Here is a 16,348-nt window from a genome sequence, read left to right on the forward strand (position 1 = left end):
TGTCCGCCCCGCTCTGAACGGTAATTACCTTATTAATGAGGGACGGTAAGTGGCTAAATAAAGCGGTCAAAAGTATCTCCCCACCTAAGGTAAGGTAGGCAGGTACGATGCATTCTATTAGGCCTGCCCCCACTGTATTACCGACTCGCCCGTCTCGAAGCTCTGACGCAGCAACTTAAGAACGATCAATAACCTTAACAAGGTTCTCCGACCACTTTTTGGGCCTTCAACAAGAACGAACGGCATATTCCTCTCCCATGATTATGATCTCTCTGTCATAATTCTATCCCGACAGTTCCTCGACCCCCGAAGCTTCATCGAAAAACCCGTCCAAGCCCACCACTGCCAACATCCACCATGGGTGATCCCAATCCCATGGCCGCCCTGGAGGTGGACATGGCTCGCTTCCGCAGGGCCTCTCTTCACTCGGCAGTCCGGGACGTGGAAGAGGTGCTGGATCTTCTTGTCCAAGCCCGAGAGCAGATCGCAAACGGTACGCATCCCTTCGTTGCATCGAATGTTTGTCGTTGTCTAGGTAGTCATGATCGCGTGCTCACTTTCTACCTTGGCCAGCTCCCGAGTCTCATCGTGCCAGCTTAACGATGACCAAGCTCCAGAACCCCGTCATGGCCGGCTTCGACACCATCAATAATGATCTCAAAGAAGTCTCCAAGGCCCAAAAGGCCTACGGCAGGGCTCTTGACAAGGTATGTGTATGCACTCCCTCGCCCCTACATGATAAGAAGTTAACCAACGTTGCGTTACGCCCGCAGAACTTCCCAGAACACGAACTCCCCACCGAGCACAACAACCTACATGAAAAATGGGGCCTCGTTAATCGCGCTCTCGCCCTGCACCTGCTGCGTGAGGGCCACTTCGAAGCAGCCTCCACCTTCCTCGGCGAGTACGACAACAACCTGCCTCCTCCGGGGCCTCCGACACCGGCGCCACCACCGATTCCGACGCCAGCGTCCAAGCCAGCGTCAGCGTCACCGTCAAATTCGGCGTCGGCGTCAGCGTCAGCGTCAGTGCCAGCGCCAGCGTCAGTGCCAGCGCCAGTGCCAGCGCCAGCGCCAGCGCCAGCGTCAGCTTCAGTATCAGGGTCCACCTCGTCGTCGTCCATCTCCGCCCCCCCACTGCCCCCCACTCTCGGCCTCCACCCAGAGCGGGCGCGAGAGCTAGAAGTACGGTTCAAAGACATGTACAGGATCCAGGGCGAGCTGAAGAGGCGCAACCTCGAGCCCGCCATCCAATGGGCCCGCGCCAACCACGCCGAGCTCGCGTCCCGCGGCTCCCACCTCGAGTACGAGCTCACCAAGCTCCAGTTCATGTGGCTGTATAAGGGCGCCCAGGTGAACGGCCTGCCGGACGACGAGCATAACGGCCGCGTCGGCGCCCTCCGCCACGCCCAGGCCCACTTCCCCGCCTTCCGGGCCACCCACCGCCTGGAGATCCAGCGCCTCATCACCTCCCTCCTCTACGCCTCCAACCTCCCCGCCTCCCCCTACGACGTCCTCCTCGCCCCGGCCCCGCTCTTCGACGAGGTCACCGCCTCCTTCACGCGCGAGTTCTGCGCCCTCGTCAACCTCTCCGCCGAGTCCCCGCTCTACGTCGCCGCCACCGCCGGCGCCATCGCCCTGCCGCGCCTCATCAAGTACCGCGCCTACATGAAGGCCAAGCGCACCGAGTGGACCACCGAGAACGAGCTCGCCTTCGAGACCCCGCTGCCCCGCGCCATGATGTACCACCCCATCTTCGTCTGTCCCGTGTCCAAGGAGCCCATCATGGACCCTAGGAACCCGCCTATGATGCTCGCCTGCGGGCATGTGATCTGCAACGACTCGCTCAATAAAATCCGGAGGAGCACCCGTTACAAGTGTCCCTATTGTCCTGCCGAGGGCCTCGTCTCCGAAACTCTCGTGATTAAGCTTTGAGGGGGTGGAGGAGGATGAGGGAACTCGGACGATGGGGAGATGGGAGATGGACATGTTTTTTCTCCTTTTCTTCCTGCTTTGGGCTTTAGTATTATTATTCTTTCTTCGCGTGTTGTATTTTAAAGATCACGGCGTTTCATGGGTAATTACACGCAGTATGACCAGGGAATGACAGAACACAACATAGGCAGAAGCGGTGGAAATGGTCTTTTTCTTTTCTTTTCTTTCCCATTTTTAAGCCCCCTTCTTCCGCCTTCCCTACCCCAGTATATGTCTGCCCTGGTCTCTCAGGGGCGGCAGGTCTCAACTGTTGGAACCGGATGGTTTGGCAGAGGCCATGTTTCTATAGCAATGGGAGCAAGGCGTCTCGCGAGAGAATAACCACTACACACCAACTACCTTACCCAGTCTTGTCCTAAATTCAAAGGCTTTATTCACACATTTTCGTAAATTCCGTACCGACGAGAATAGTCTGTGATCTCGGGTGAAATGCGGCAAGATGGGCCGCCATCATGTTCTGTACCTATCTGCATAGCAACATCCATCCCCTGAAACGTACAGAGGACATGCAAAGTGCCACTCAATCAGAGGAAGCCGACACATAGACATTCCAGACACGGTTGCTCTATCCTCTCATCGGCTGTCGGAAAGGAGCGTGGAAATAAATATAAAGAAAGATGTCCCTCCCTAACACCGAATGATAAATAACCAGAGCTGATAACACGCAGAACAAGATGAATGGCAGGAAGAAAAGTAAAATAGCAAAGAAAATTATCTCATCAGGCTGATAATGATAGGGGGGATCTCCAATGTCCAATCCAGCCAGTCCAACATGTTTCCTTCTTCGCCAACGCAGAGATATCCACCTTCCCTGCCTGGGCCCCCCTTGCAGTTGTTGGGGGGGGGGGGGGGGGGGGGGGGGGGGGCACAGGGCACTGGGTATGTCTCGTAAATCGTCTCTTTGTTTGTGTTTTGTTTGTCCGGAGGGGAGTTAAAATCCCCAAAGCTCGTTGTTTTTCCACGTCGAAATGAAAGTCTTTTTTGGGTTTCTTTTGTTCTTTTTTTTTCTTTTTTCTTCTCAAAAGTTCATCCCCCATTTAGTCGATAGTCATCCGGCTTGCCATCTGCGGCTTCACATCCTGAAGGCTAACCGAGTTGAGGTCGGCGCTCTTCTCAGGCCCCTTCGGCTTGAGCAGGTGCTGCTTCAGGCCGTTGCCAAAGTTGCGCATGCAGACGACGGCGTTGATGATGGTGAGGATAATCAGCAGGATGGTGACGACGGTGAAAGCCGTCAGCGACCGGCGGACGGCCATGTAGTGCTGGCTGTAGCCGGGCTGGTAGATGCGCACGAGCTTGAAGATGAAGTAGCTCAGGCCGCCGAGGTAAAGGAGAATCGTGGCGACGACGCCCAACTTGTTCTCGCGCTGGGTGAAGTAGGCTGCGGAGACGAGAATGGCGACGGTAATAGGAATGGCGGCCGCCGTGAGGGCGTATTCGACAACCTCGATGTCGCCGACAATGACGAGGAATTGGACCGTGAAGCCGAGGAAGAAGAAGAAGTCGAATTTTAAAAGAGCGATGTACACCTAGATGGGGGGTTGAGGTACTGTTAGTCCCTGCACCTTTCTTTGTGGATTGGAGTCAATAGGTAAAGCGGTCTCGCGCCTGTCCTGACGTACCTGATAATGAAGGAACCGCTTCTTCATCCTGTAGTCGGCCCCAATGGTCTTGAGAATGTCCCAGGCGAAGACTTGGTAGAGCTTCCAAGCGACGAAACCCATGGCAATGGTGCCGGCAGAGAAGATACAAGGGATGGCAACGAGGAAGGGCCTCATGTCGTCCCACATATCTTCACGGCCTCGCACCAGCGCGCCGGCCGCTTCCATTTCCTGCACGGCGATCTGAATCTGCTCGATCTGGATGGCGGCGTAGATCATGATGGCGAGATTGGCGATGCACACGCCGATGATCTGAATGGTGTTCTTCATGCGCAGGGCGTCCCAGACGATGATCAATTCGTACAAAAAGGCAAATATGAAGAGGGTGAGGAAGGTCGGAATGGTCCGCCTTTGCGATTCGGTCTCGGGCCTCTGTTCGTCCGCAAGTGCCGTCTGGAAGATGCCAAACACGTAGCTAGACAGCCATGTTAGAACTTGGACGGCTGGAGAGGAGGGTGGGACAAGCAGAGTGGGAGGTATGGAGGAAGGAAAATAGGGAGAGCACATACGCCTCAAAGGCCATGCAGATGAGGGCCTGGAGAAGGGTGATGAGAAAGAACCACCTGGGCCATTTGGACGACATGAAGGAAAACCAGCTAGATTTGGTGGACGTGGGGCTGGAACCATTCAATGTCGAAGGCGCGAGGCCTTCTCGATAGGCATAACCCTGGTTGGGCATGCTCGGCTGCTGTTGCTGCTGTTCGTACCGAGACGGTCGGGACAAGACGTTCTCGGGCGGAGGAGATGTCGGTTTGTGCGGAAGCGGGAGGGCGGATGGTTGTGGTGCGTATTGCGGTTGTGGTGGGTATTGCGGTTGGGGAGACGGCTGCTGGTGGTAAGACGAGGAAGAATGTGAGTAAGGAGACGGCTGGAACGCTGGGCGAGGATACGCAGGTTGCTGTTGATAGGACTGATCAAATTGAGGCGAGTCGATCTGCTGTTGATAGCCAGCGTAGCTGGGGTCGCTCCCTAGCAGGGAGCGACGGGACTCGACCCTTGAAGCCAGGGCGGCGATATTAGGCGACTCCGGCAAGAGGAGTCGCGACGATGCTGAGAATTATTGATGTAGGGAGCCGCAATGGGCTGTGGTCTATGGCGAGAGGATGTCTTCCAAATGCCAGGAGGGGGATGATGAAGATGATGATGATGATGATGTTGTTGTTGTTGTTCGGATGGAAAACGGGTGATCGCAATTCTCGAGACGACTTGAGTTCAGATGGCTGAACAGGGATAGGGATCCCTATGTTAAAGAAAGAAGCGAGCGTGATAGTATCGACAAAGAGGAGACTGTTACTGTAGATACGACGAGATGAACGCCTGGCCGTTGGTTTGCTTCAACGTCAACACCGTTGTTAGTGGCCGTTGTCGGTTCACGAGATAGCGATGATGAGGGTGTCGGAGGTGGTTGTTGTCAAGAAGCGAGGATGTCGTGAATTGTCCAAAAGGCTGAAACAGACAAGTGTTGGGGGGTGTTGCACCGTCTTTGAGGTGGAACAAGACGAGACCAGTCCAGGGGCAGTGGAGACGGGAACGAGTTGGGGGGTGAGTCCAAGTATTCGTAATGTTCTAGTGCGCCAGAGGCGTTGGATTTTAGTTTTAGGGATTCGTCTCCTTGTGCAACACTGTGTGGTTGGGGACATTGCGGCCAACGGTCCGTGGCATTTGTTATATGTACATCACACGGTATTAATTACACTTTGCTTGTCAGTGTATATCAACCCCAACCAGACCAAGAATAACGGAGCACGCACACAGTGCGTCTAGTACTCCACAGGTGACCTGTTCGGCCAAGGTCGGTTCATGTATACAGTCATACCAGTATTTCTGCACAGTGGTGGCACCTCGGGAACAAATCAGAAGTCTCGGATATCCAACGGCCTCCCCACTGTCTCAAAATATTGATGGTACCTAGGTACTCCATACTGACCATTAAGTACTCCGTGCCTCTTCTCACCAAAATTCTGCAGAGTACGAAACACCCCGTTGCAGAGTTGGAGGCCTGCTACCACGAAGTCAGGTACGTACGTTGTACAGTAAGGTATCACGGGCGTGCCGTCACTGAGCAGCCAGGGAAAAGGCCCATATAAGGATGGCGATACGAGATATGGGATCCGACAATGTTTCTTTTTTGGGCCGGGCTAACGGTCACTAATAAGGGAGGCTGATGCACTTGATTTCAGGGACGGCGGAGCTGTTTCTCGCACTCTGGCTGCGCAGCCCTACGCAAGGCATGGACAAGGGCCTTGCTGTGCAGAACTCTCGTGCAGGCAGAGGAACGTTCAATTTTTTTTAGCCCGCTCCCAACAGTCGACAGGGGGGACAGAAGCCAGCGTGTTTATTGGAGGTTTTATTTCCCCCTTTTTATGCCTTGATTTGCGCTCTTGAACGTGTTGCTCCAGGAACAAGAGCCCTCTCGACCATGCGTTAGGTGCAGGGTGGGTGTTTGTTTCTTGGCTCCCAACTGCCCAATAGGTAGTACGACATGTTCCAAGAATCGAATCGAATCGAATGTTTATATACTTATACAAACTTGGTTCTATCTTTGGCAAACGTAAAAGACGGGTCGACGTTGAGGGCAAACCTGGCTTCGGTACTCCGTACACTAAGTCTCAACGACGTCCTTACGACCTGTGTCAGTTGCCGTTGCAACGTTTTCATCACCTAAACCTCCCAGTGGATGAACGGAGTAAAGTTCTGCGAACGACTGGATAGTGTCGCCGTGCTGTGCTTCGAGCAGTGAAGGGAGCAAGATGGGCTATATAAATCTTATTTTGATTCTGACTGCTGCCAGCATACCGGACTGCGAAGGCTGCGTGTGCACTGATGAGACTGACGTGCCGCCACTGACCGAGTGGCGTGCTTCGTTAATTATTCACTCTATCAAACCAGAACCTCCAGTTGAACTGGCTTGTCATCGAACCAGGTCACGTCTCTGGGTCCATGAACAGTAAAACCATGTATCAGCTCAGCATCGCCCAGCTGAACATCCACGTGGAGTAGAAACTTGAGTTCGTCCCTTGAGGAGAGACCACACTCAGGGTCTATTGTCATACGGTGTTGATACATAGAGCGCCTCCATCGAGATGCTTTCAACTCCAGCCCATGCCATTATTCTCCAGGCAGACATGCTAACATATACCATGCAAAGTCGCCGCCGGCGTCGTCTCCCTTGGCTCCCTCGAGCATCTCGTGAAAAATCATGGTACTAAAACCACCGAAACAAAAAAAAAAACCCATAGTACACGCCCGTTCTACCGGTCTGTCGGGGCGATCAAGTCAAGATAACGCGACACCTTTTGACTTGATCGACCCGACCTGGAAGCTAGAGATAAACCCCGGGGAAGTTTCTCTGTGCTGGTCGCCCCTTAAAACATGGCGCCGCCCTGGGCAGGGCCTCTCTTCTGGCTCTCGGCCTGCATGATGTCGCTGACCTTTTGGTGAGATTCGAAGTACTTTGCCGAGCAGCGATCGAGGCAGACGGACTCGCCCTTGTTGAGTTCGCCCTCGCGGTAGTCGGGGATGCACTTCGTCTGGCACATCTTGGTCATTCTGTCGAGGGGCGTTCGATTCGGGTTAGCGTTTCGGGCGATCAGAGAAAGTAAAATCTATCCTAAAATAGGGCAGAAAATAGGATTATGGAGGGGGAAATCGAAGGACTTCGCGTACCGGTTGTGCATGGAAGCGAGCATGCGCAGCTCCTGCTCGGCCATGGCAACCTTCTCCTCCGAAGACAGCTTCGGGCGCCCGAATCCGAGGAAAGACATGGTTGAATAGCGACGGTACGACGTTGGTGTATGAATCGGTAGAAATGAGTGTCTTCTGAAAGACTATGACGGGTCGCGAGAGACGGACGGATGGACAGAGAGACGGATAGACGGATAGACGGATTGAATTGGTGTTCGCGTTTCGTAGTTTCTGGCGTCTCGATGAGCTACGGGCTGGCCCACGCAACTACCTTAAGATTTCTTCATGATACGTCCCTCTCTCCATGGCTGTCTTATCGCTGGTCCGGGTGTTGATACGGTGTTTAGCCGTGTCCCACTTCTTTTTTGCGTACCTGAAGGTTGGCCTCGAAATTTCGCTCTACGAAACTTCCGCACTATCTAGCAACTGTCGGACTTCCTCGAACTTTGACCTGGCGTTCTCTGTCGGGACATTGTACGCAGCACGAGATGGTGAGTACATGAAAAACATTTCCTTGTATTAATATCTCCCCTAGCGAGTCTCTCTCATGATGATCTGCATGCCTTAGAACCGCTGCGGCTTACACAGCTTGCTGTGCATGATGTATACTCTGCCTTTTTTTCTGATGAACCAAACTCGCTTCCTTTTCTCCTCCACTTGCTTCCGATTTCCCGTCTCGAGGCTTTCAGACTGACAGGACATAGTTGCAATGATCGCAGTCCAATACCTGAGGATATGGCGGCCCTCAATACGGACGATCAGGGCCCCAGTGACTAGGCAATCCTTGCGCTTGCAACAATGTGCCTTCTCGGAGGGCCGCAGGTTCCTCCAAGATGCCGGGTCCGCGTCAAACGGGGACGCCGTAAAGGGAGGAAACGAGGCGGCGGCCCAACGGAAGGAATCGCAGAATGATGATACCGAGTTCAAGAAGATGCGCACGCGCGTACTAGGAGATCCAAGTACCAAGGAGCTCTATAGCGAGTCCCATCCGAGGCTCAAGACCCAGGAAGGGCGCATGTCTATTCCTCAATTCAAGAAACGTTGGCAGCCTCAAAAGACCCCTGATACCTCCAAGCTCGTGACACTCTACGGTATGCAAGCCGCTTGCCTCTTTTTTCCTGCCCTTTTTATTGCTCTCGTGGCAGCCTTGCAAGGGCTCTGATGCTGATTTCTGGGCGTATCCCGAAAAGGCCGTATCCAATCCATCCGCAAGCATGGCAATAAACTCATCTTCCTCACCATCGTCAACGAGGTCGAAACCATCCAGGGCATGATCAACCTCAAGATGGTCCAGCCCATGACTAAAGAGGCCTTCAAACTCTTCGGTCGCTTGATCGAGCGGGGTGATCATATATGTATGCAATGGACTCGTCATCTCGTAGCATCTTGGGAAGAAAGCGAACATTCATGCTAAGCTCAATTTTTTTCTTCTTTTTTCGTTGTACCTAGCCCTCACCGGCAAACCGACTCGCAGCAGCACGGGCGAACTCGTTCTCGAAGCCCGCGTCCTCCCCGAGCTCCTCGCGCCCGCGATGGAACCCATCCCCGAATCCCTGACGGACCCGGAGACCAAATCCCAGAAACGCCACGTCGACATGCTGGTCAACCGGGAGGTGGCCGACACGCTGCGGTTGAAATCGCACATCATGCAGTTCATCCGGGACCAGTTCGTGCGCGACGACTTCCTCGAGGTGCAGACGCCGATCCTCGCCCACCACGCCGGCGGCGCCGTGGCGCGCCCCTTCGTCACGCGGGCCACCGAGTTCCCGGACAAGGAGCTCTCCCTCCGCGTGGCGCCCGAGCTCTGGCTCAAGCGCCTCGTCGTGGGCGGCCTGAACAAGGTCTTCGAAATGGGGCCCTCCTTCCGCAACGAGGGCATCGACGCCACCCACAACCCCGAGTTCACCATGTGCGAGTTCTACAGCGCCTACACCAACCTCGACGACCTCATCCGCATCACCGAGTCCCTCCTGCAGGGGCTCGCCGTCCGCTGCGACGAGCTCATCCGCGACAAGCTGACCTCCCTGCAGCCCATCGACGTGGCCAAATTCGCCGCCCCGTTCCCGCGGGTCGAGTTCATCCCGGCGCTGGAAGACAGCCTCGGCTTCCGCCTCCCCAACCTGTCCGCGCGCGACGCCCTCCCCGAGCTCCTCGCCGTGCTGAAACTGGCGGGCATCCCGCTCCCGGGCGGAGACGAGAACGTCCCCGCCACGCTGGCCAAGCTGCTCGACCGCCTGGCGGCCGTGTACCTCGAGCCGCGGTCGTTCGAGCGCCCCACCCTGATCGCCCACCACCCGGCCTGCATGTCGCCGCTGGCCAAGAGCTTCCTGTGCCCGCGCACGGGCCAGCTCGTGGCGGCGCGGGCTGAGCTGTTTGTTGATGGTCGTGAGCTGGCGAATATGTACGAGGAGGAGAATGATCCTAGTGCCCAGGCTCGGAAGCTGGCGGAGCACCGGGCCATGAGCGCCCGGAGACCTTCGCCGGCTTCTTCCTTTGCCCATGCCGAAAGTGAGGGCGAGGGCGATCGAGCGGGGCGGGATGATGACGCCGACATGGATGCCGCGCCGCTGGACAAGAGCTACATCAAAGCCATGGAGGCTGGTCTACCGCCCACGGGGGGTTGGGGCTGCGGCGTGGAGAGGTTGGTGATGCTCTTCTCCGGGGCGAATAGGATTAGCGACTGTTTGACGTTTGGGACGCTGCGGAATGTGGTGGGGTTGACGTCGGAAGGTCCGGGGCAGGGCGCCGAGCATGATCGAATGGCGGCGCAGGAGGAGGGTACTGGAGGTGATCAGGACGGCGAGAAGTCCGTGTAAGATACCATTGTTTGTTTGTCTTTGTATGATAGATGTCGCAACATGTAACAACGATTCCCCGTGTCTGTACCTTGACCGGAACTACAGCGAGTCTGTGCATTCCTTAGGTATCTTGGCTTATTTTATTGCCTGTCGTTGAAACTGACCAAATCGCAACCAGATCTCGGCAAAACCATGCACCAACCAAATGTCGCAGGGCCAAATCGACACCTGCTTGGTTAGATAGCTAGTCCCAAGAAGACGGAACGGAAACCCAAGGTGGGGGAGGGGGTTTTTTTTTTCTTTTTCTTTTTTCGAACTGAGGGTTGGCAAACACAAAAAGAGAACACGGAGGAGATCAATTCAGGGTCAAGGATTCAGAAGCCATGCCAGGAGAGATATTGACCCTTGATAGGCAATACCGAGTGTCGTTAGGACAGTCGTCTGCACTTGGAACGACGCTTCAACAAGCCACATACTCAGGGAGTAGGCCGATATACCAAAGTCCTGGTTGGATCGGAGGGAAACAGGATGTCCCGGGTATTGCGGGCTTAGCAGTCCAGGATTGACGGATGCAAAGCATGTCTTCCGCCGCTGATTCACGGGTCTTTGGACGAGCTGCCTCTGGCTCAGATTCGATTTCATTGGTGCTTCCCTGGCGCTGCAGATGACAATGCAGCGCCTTATGATACGCAGATGCTCACACCGACATCCAGAATGGGGGTGCGACAGGTCGTCATGTGAGGAGGGCGTTTCCCCGCCCGAGGGACGAAGACGACGAGGGGAAGGAGACGGACGAAATCCATTGATCGACTGAACCAAGATTCGCAAGGATTATGTTGGTCAGAGATAATGAACAGCGTGAGCGAAAGCCGCAAGCGACCTCGGACTCGAAATAAACGAAGAAAAAAAAAAGAAGGAAAAGAATTGTCGACCACAAGACACGACCTGGTCAGGGGTCACACTGTACCACACCGATTAAACACTTCGTAGACGGCCTATTCGTACAAGCAGAAGGCAAACCTATCTCTCATAATGGGATTGGTTGCCGGTTTGCATGGAGCTCTGTCGGTAGGAACATTCGGAAAACCCTGGATTAGAAATCTCAAGACCTGTTGGGTGTAGGGTGAAGGAGTCGTCTGTAGCAAAGAAAAAAAAAAGAAAAAAAAATTGGCATGCCCTGATGTCGTGTGTGTGTACCTAGGTACCTAGGTAATTACCTTACCTTACCTTTTATGCACCAAAGATGCCTACCTCATGTGCATGCGACGCCTGTACCAACTGGATTTTCCAAGTGCCGGTGTTGGTACCGAGGGCGGAGGACAACGGTACGTACCTGTATAGTTGATTAAGCCCGTCCCGTAGGTAGCCTTCGCTCCCCTTTAATACCGCCTGGATACGCTTTGGCCTCGCTGTGTATGGGTGGAATGGAGATGTTCATTTGCTCTGTTTGCCGCCGCCGCTCTGATCACCCCTTGGTCACGCAAGTCATCGTGATCCCGATACGCGTTTCTCATCACCCGCGACGCGTTCACACAAGGGTCTGGGTGCTTGCATGGAGGGAACGGGACGGAAACATCCCAATGAAATACCTTCTACGTACCAAGACATGTCGCAAGGGTCTCGAACCCCTTTCGGGTCCAGGAGCCAAAAAAAAGAAGAAAAAAAAGGGGGGGATCCATCCGGGAAGGGAAAGTTTCGAGACAAATGCCACATTTGACAAGGGGTTCATAATAATAACTCGGAACTGATGACATTCCCGTTTTCCTTTAGTATCGTACAGAGTACGAAGATGAGGGCATTATGGCCAACAGGTGTCCGTGTCTTCATATTCGTAGGCACAACGTATGTGGGTTGAAGGACGGAGTACGGAGTAGTCTCGGTAGTACAAAGGCATGAAGACGAGGTGGGCTTGCTCTCGGACGATCAGATCAGTTGTTGAGATTGAGTGGTTAGGTGGGTCTCGCCAAAGGGGGGGTTCATAGCTGGTCATCGGCGGATTGGTGGCTCGATAGGTAATCTTATGAGAGGGTCCTTTGTGTGTACAAGTACGTTGTATTGGTAGGAGCCGGAGTGTAAGGTAAGGTACATAGGTACCTACCTTAGGTACCTAGGTATCTGAGTTGAGGCCTGCGGAGATTTTATCAAGCTTCAAGTTCTCCACAACGGAACTGCCACAGATTGCGACGTGTCAGGGCCGTCCTCGTCATAAATAGTAATTATAATCAATGCGGCAAAGGGCCAGAAAACCCATGAGTCTTCGAGGCGAACGGTTCAAGGGTCGTCAAATACCTGGATCCATATCCGTAGGTACTCGTTCGTGTACGCATGTGTACTTCGTAAGGATGAGAGAGAAGAGCCCCCCCTGCCCTCGTCTCGCACCCACTCTGGCAGGGGTCTGAAAAGGGGATAGATGTCTTGGCGTCGCCCGGGACATGGACCTGTTGCCAAGGGCAAGGTGGATCTCAATTGATTACCTCTGGGTCAACCCCCGTATCTTTATTTGAATGGTGGTCGGGCGCTAATAATTAACGGTGAAATACTGAGGCCGGTCATTAGAACCGTCAGACCGTCTCGAACGAAACAGTTCTTTTGGTCTAGGTGTGGTTTTGTGTACGCCGTAGTTGTATAAGTTGTGAGGCAAGACTTATCGTGTACGGAGTAAACAATACCGTACGGTACCTTACAACGTAGATTAAAAAAAATTGGTCGATTGTGCCGAGCTACACTGATACATCCACAAAAATAGGTAGGTAGGATCAAACGGCGGTTAGAGTTCTTAGATGTCTGTTACTTGGCCGGGCTACCTAGGTACGAACTTGAGGCCATCGATTCCACGGTGCTACGAATACAGGGAGCACGATGGATATCTGGACACTGAATGTACGAATATTTCATACGAATAGGTGATTAATTATTACAAAGTATGAAGGAATAGAACGCACCTCAAACGGAAAATCTCTTGCTGACCACTCGACCTCCCATGCTGGTCGCGTTCTTGTTCGAGACTCGTCGTCCAGCCTCCGACGATAAGAGTCTGCGGGAAGCTGGCCGGGAGGATGGAGGACCGACGTCCACGGTTGGATATGCATCCTTACTTTCGTAAGATTATTTTAACAAGATTATCGGTAGGTTATCCTTTGGCCTCGGCACTGCAGGCTGCTGGCGAATAATGGAAATAATGGGGAATGGACACAAGGGCTGTTAGTGGGCCCATGGCCCATGGCCCATGAATGGTTCTTGCCTCATCGAGTCACATGGTGTTCTTGATACTGCAACTAGGCCCTAGTGGCAGCCCATTCCTTCCTCACTCCGTGCCCCCGCTGGATATGAAGGTGTGCTCAGCACCTTAGGTCGAGCCAATGACCATTCGAGTTGGTGCACACAGCATAAGATACCGTAAAGGTATATGACGAAGTAGGTAGTCATATTATCAGGAAGAGGCGGCTACCTTATATGTTGTAGGTACGTTGTAAGAGAATACCTTAGGTGCTAGACCGCGAAAGTTGCGCAATGTAGATCGACAACGATCGAATCATCCTTAGACATATTGGGACTACCGTCACTGCGAAGACGGTGAAGTCCAGTCCAGTGAGTGTCCAAGACAGAATACTCGATTGTCACGTGGTTCAGAAACGGGGCCTGCACGAGAACAAGGTTGCATAGGTAAGGAATGGGAAGCATCGGTATTTATTTTGGTCCCTTATTTTAGCCTGTCCAGCAATCACCACTACACCGAATTTCTGCTTTTTCTCTTGTTCCGTTTTGTGCTGACAGCGGCTGGGTACCAAGTACAGAGTACAGTACATACGTGGAACAGGCGGACCACGCAATGTCTGCCGGCGCACGATGACGGTGGCCCACCGACTTTGGTTGTGCTCATGCAACTCGTGGGGAACGCACGCTGCAACCCACACTGCAGATTGTCAAGAAAAGGGTGAAAAGGCAACGTCTATTAAGGTACCTTATTAGGGTATGATCGCTTACCGGTACCTGTACGGCTATATACGAGGCATCTTCGTCGGTAAGGTATATGTTTACCCAGCATCTCTCTGCACTACAAGCACTCCGTACAACCGGACAAAACCAAACAAACATATGTCGAATTATCTGTCGGTTTGCTATTTGCCGTCCTCTCGAGGTATCCTTTGTTCGAATGTGACATGTTCTCTCCATGGCAACCTATGCATGACTGGATGGTAGGGTGACTTAGCCCACCAAAAGCATCACGCGAGGACCTGGAAGGGAGGGTGGCCTGCACAGAGCGTTGGTCGCACATAGATATTAGCAGGCCGACGGCATTCCATTAGCTTCCACCAGAAGCGTTTATACCTAAGGTACATATCTACATATACATACCTACAGACTCTCCAAGAAAACCAAGAATGACTTCTCTCGACTACCTGTAGCCTTCTTAATAGCAGATACGTCTGAAGAGTCCAAAAAGCAGGATTTGCTTTTGCACCCTCTTCAAGTCACATTGGGATGACTGCGAATGGACGCCGAAGATGTTCTGGACACACGCCGTTCGGATGAGTACCCCTCCATTGAATCACTATAAGGGTAGGCAGACGGTCCGTGCCTCGAAGCTATTATTAAGGGTTTCTCAAACAAATTGTTCGTTCCCTATCTACCTAGGTACGTTGTACGAATACCTGGGTGCTCAGATGAAAGGGAGAGGGGTTCGGTGATATGAATATCGATAGCGGTCAGTCCCGTTGCATTTCTTAAACTTGCGTGTTTTGTTTTGGTCTTGCCTCTAATTCTCCTATTGTCGAATGTGAAATTTGGAGATGAGGGAGGGGAGAGCACGTCCGGTCCGAGACATGGACAACCAACCCCTTCTATGTACTTTGTAGAACAGGCGGTACAAAGGGGTTAGCCCCTTCAAAGAAAACCCCCGAGCCGCGAAATAACCCCCACACCCTGATGGTGTACCTACGGAGTTAGGGGACCTTCAGTTTTTATCTTCAATTTTTTCTTCTTCTATCATCTCCATCCGCGTTGTTTTGAATCCCTGCGCTCTGCACTACTACCTATTACTATGTACGGAGCACGACATGCCTTAGGGAGTCCGGCATTGCAGGGTTACGGGACTACGTTGTATAATTTCAGGTAATGCATGAAGCATAGACCAGTTCTGGGTCTGTAGAAAAATAGTTCACAGTTTAGAGCCAGAGCCACAAGGGAAAAGGGAGGATTTTTGTCGGCTCTAGTAGCGCCACTCAAGTTAAAGGAGGGACCCCCGTCCTGCAAAGTTCGTACCTTGTACAACGTACATGGAAGTACATTGTACACTACTGGGCGCTGGCACGCCGTTGATGGACCCACATGCATTTTACCTACGCGAATCACCCTTGGAATCTTTGAACCCCCCCTCCCCCCGGCCGAACCGTGACCATTGCCTTACGACTCTCCTTGGCAGGGCAGCCATCGGACTCATCACAAGGCGTATTGTAGCAATCTCGTACGAAGTCCACCACGCCTTCCGGGGCCAGCACTTGGACACTCCCCCTTTTCTGCTATTCGTATTACGGAATACCTGCCTAGTCTACGACTACCTCACGAGGACAAGAGAGGCAATGGGCAGCACGAGGTAGGGGTCGGAAGCTTGTCCAAGCAGCACACCAGACTTCACTGAGTTGAGGTTCGAACCACGAACCGTAGGCCACAAAGCTGGGACCGCCCCCTTTCAATTATGCGCCAATCAGGAAGCACTCGCTCATAGCCCTGAGGTGTCAAAATGTATTAAAAAAGAGAAGGAAAATGAAGAAGGGGGGTTGAAGAAAGGGGGGGTGAGCCGCAAGACCCGGACAGGGACAGGGACGACAGGGAAACCTAAACCTAAGGCACCGCAACGCAAGGGCAAACAAGGGGAAGGAAGCACCAGAGAGAAACAGCCCACATCTCTCACATCTCTCATCCCGGCAGGGCAACCTTAGTTTCGAGAGAGCTGGGACAAATAAGAAGACCAAGTCCCCCCCAAACGTTGCCGTCTTTTCCTTTTCCTTCTCCTTTCTTCTTCCACAGGTCTATTCTCCATCCACACACACAACACCTAAAGGTATGTACCTCACTGAACATCCTCAAGACAAATACAATCATCTCGCTTCTCTATATGGACCGTTTGTGCTTACTGGTATTCTAGTTGCCCGCAAACTTCTCTTTTTTTCTTCTCTTTTCTTTTTTTAATTGTGATACCCGAGTTTCGACTCAA

The 16,348-nt window shown here is 53.1% G+C and overlaps 5 protein-coding genes across 5 annotated transcripts; 2 read left to right on the plus strand and 3 right to left on the minus strand.

Moving 5' to 3' along the window:
• The first annotated feature begins 180 nt into the window (after positions 1–180).
• On the plus strand, positions 181–2,379 carry SODALDRAFT_349725 (hypothetical protein). Its single transcript, XM_028613432.1, has 3 exons — positions 181–493; positions 574–707; positions 774–2,379. The coding sequence occupies exons 1-3, from the start codon at positions 358–360 to the stop codon at positions 1,932–1,934; spliced, it is 1,431 nt and encodes a 476-aa protein (XP_028467326.1). The 5' UTR covers positions 181–357; the 3' UTR covers positions 1,935–2,379.
• A 601-nt stretch (positions 2,380–2,980) lies between these two features.
• SODALDRAFT_131678 (hypothetical protein) lies at positions 2,981–4,515 on the minus strand. The gene is made up of 3 exons (XM_028606708.1): positions 4,162–4,515; positions 3,614–4,067; positions 2,981–3,520 (listed from the first exon to the last, which is right to left on the minus strand). Exons 1-3 carry the CDS (start codon positions 4,329–4,331, stop codon positions 3,032–3,034), a joined length of 1,113 nt encoding a protein of 370 aa, XP_028467327.1. The 5' UTR covers positions 4,332–4,515; the 3' UTR covers positions 2,981–3,031.
• Positions 4,516–6,805: 2,290 nt separating this feature from the next.
• SODALDRAFT_331642 (Tim10/DDP family zinc finger protein) lies at positions 6,806–7,548 on the minus strand. The gene is made up of 2 exons (XM_028611499.1): positions 7,319–7,548; positions 6,806–7,201 (listed from the first exon to the last, which is right to left on the minus strand). Exons 1-2 carry the CDS (start codon positions 7,414–7,416, stop codon positions 7,018–7,020), a joined length of 282 nt encoding a protein of 93 aa, XP_028467328.1. The 5' UTR covers positions 7,417–7,548; the 3' UTR covers positions 6,806–7,017.
• Positions 7,549–8,045: 497 nt separating this feature from the next.
• On the plus strand, positions 8,046–10,152 carry SODALDRAFT_322909 (lysyl-tRNA synthetase; the record flags this gene model as incomplete). Its single annotated transcript, XM_028609768.1, has 3 exons — positions 8,046–8,427; positions 8,527–8,691; positions 8,786–10,152. The coding sequence occupies 3 exons, from the start codon at positions 8,046–8,048 to the stop codon at positions 10,150–10,152; spliced, it is 1,914 nt and encodes a 637-aa protein (XP_028467329.1).
• A 1,002-nt stretch (positions 10,153–11,154) lies between these two features.
• On the minus strand, positions 11,155–12,124 carry SODALDRAFT_357928 (hypothetical protein; the record flags this gene model as incomplete). Its single annotated transcript, XM_028614051.1, has 6 exons — positions 11,155–11,270; positions 11,373–11,467; positions 11,532–11,595; positions 11,735–11,762; positions 11,913–11,955; positions 12,021–12,124. 6 exons carry the CDS (start codon positions 12,122–12,124, stop codon positions 11,155–11,157), a joined length of 450 nt encoding a protein of 149 aa, XP_028467330.1.
• Positions 12,125–16,348: the final 4,224 nt, after the last annotated feature.

This window comes from Sodiomyces alkalinus (assembly GCF_003711515.1).
Source record: "Sodiomyces alkalinus F11 unplaced genomic scaffold SODALscaffold_3, whole genome shotgun sequence".
Taxonomy (NCBI): domain Eukaryota; kingdom Fungi; phylum Ascomycota; class Sordariomycetes; order Glomerellales; family Plectosphaerellaceae; genus Sodiomyces; species Sodiomyces alkalinus.

Coding starts and splice junctions, on each gene's coding strand:
- SODALDRAFT_331642 (XM_028611499.1), bottom strand. CDS start 7,416: ATGTCTTTCCTCGGATTCGGGCGCCCGAAGCTGTCTTCGGAGGAGAAG. Junction 7,202..7,318: donor CTCGCTTCCATGCACAACCG/GTACGCGAAGTC, acceptor GCCCCTCGACAG/AATGACCAAGATGTGCCAGA.
- SODALDRAFT_131678 (XM_028606708.1), bottom strand. CDS start 4,331: ATGCCCAACCAGGGTTATGCCTATCGAGAAGGCCTCGCGCCTTCGACA. Junction 4,068..4,161: donor ATCTGCATGGCCTTTGAGGC/GTATGTGCTCTC, acceptor ATGGCTGTCTAG/CTACGTGTTTGGCATCTTCC. Junction 3,521..3,613: donor AGCGGTTCCTTCATTATCAG/GTACGTCAGGAC, acceptor CCCCCCATCTAG/GTGTACATCGCTCTTTTAAA.
- SODALDRAFT_349725 (XM_028613432.1), top strand. CDS start 358: ATGGGTGATCCCAATCCCATGGCCGCCCTGGAGGTGGACATGGCTCGC. Junction 494..573: donor CCGAGAGCAGATCGCAAACG/GTACGCATCCCT, acceptor TACCTTGGCCAG/CTCCCGAGTCTCATCGTGCC. Junction 708..773: donor ACGGCAGGGCTCTTGACAAG/GTATGTGTATGC, acceptor TTACGCCCGCAG/AACTTCCCAGAACACGAACT.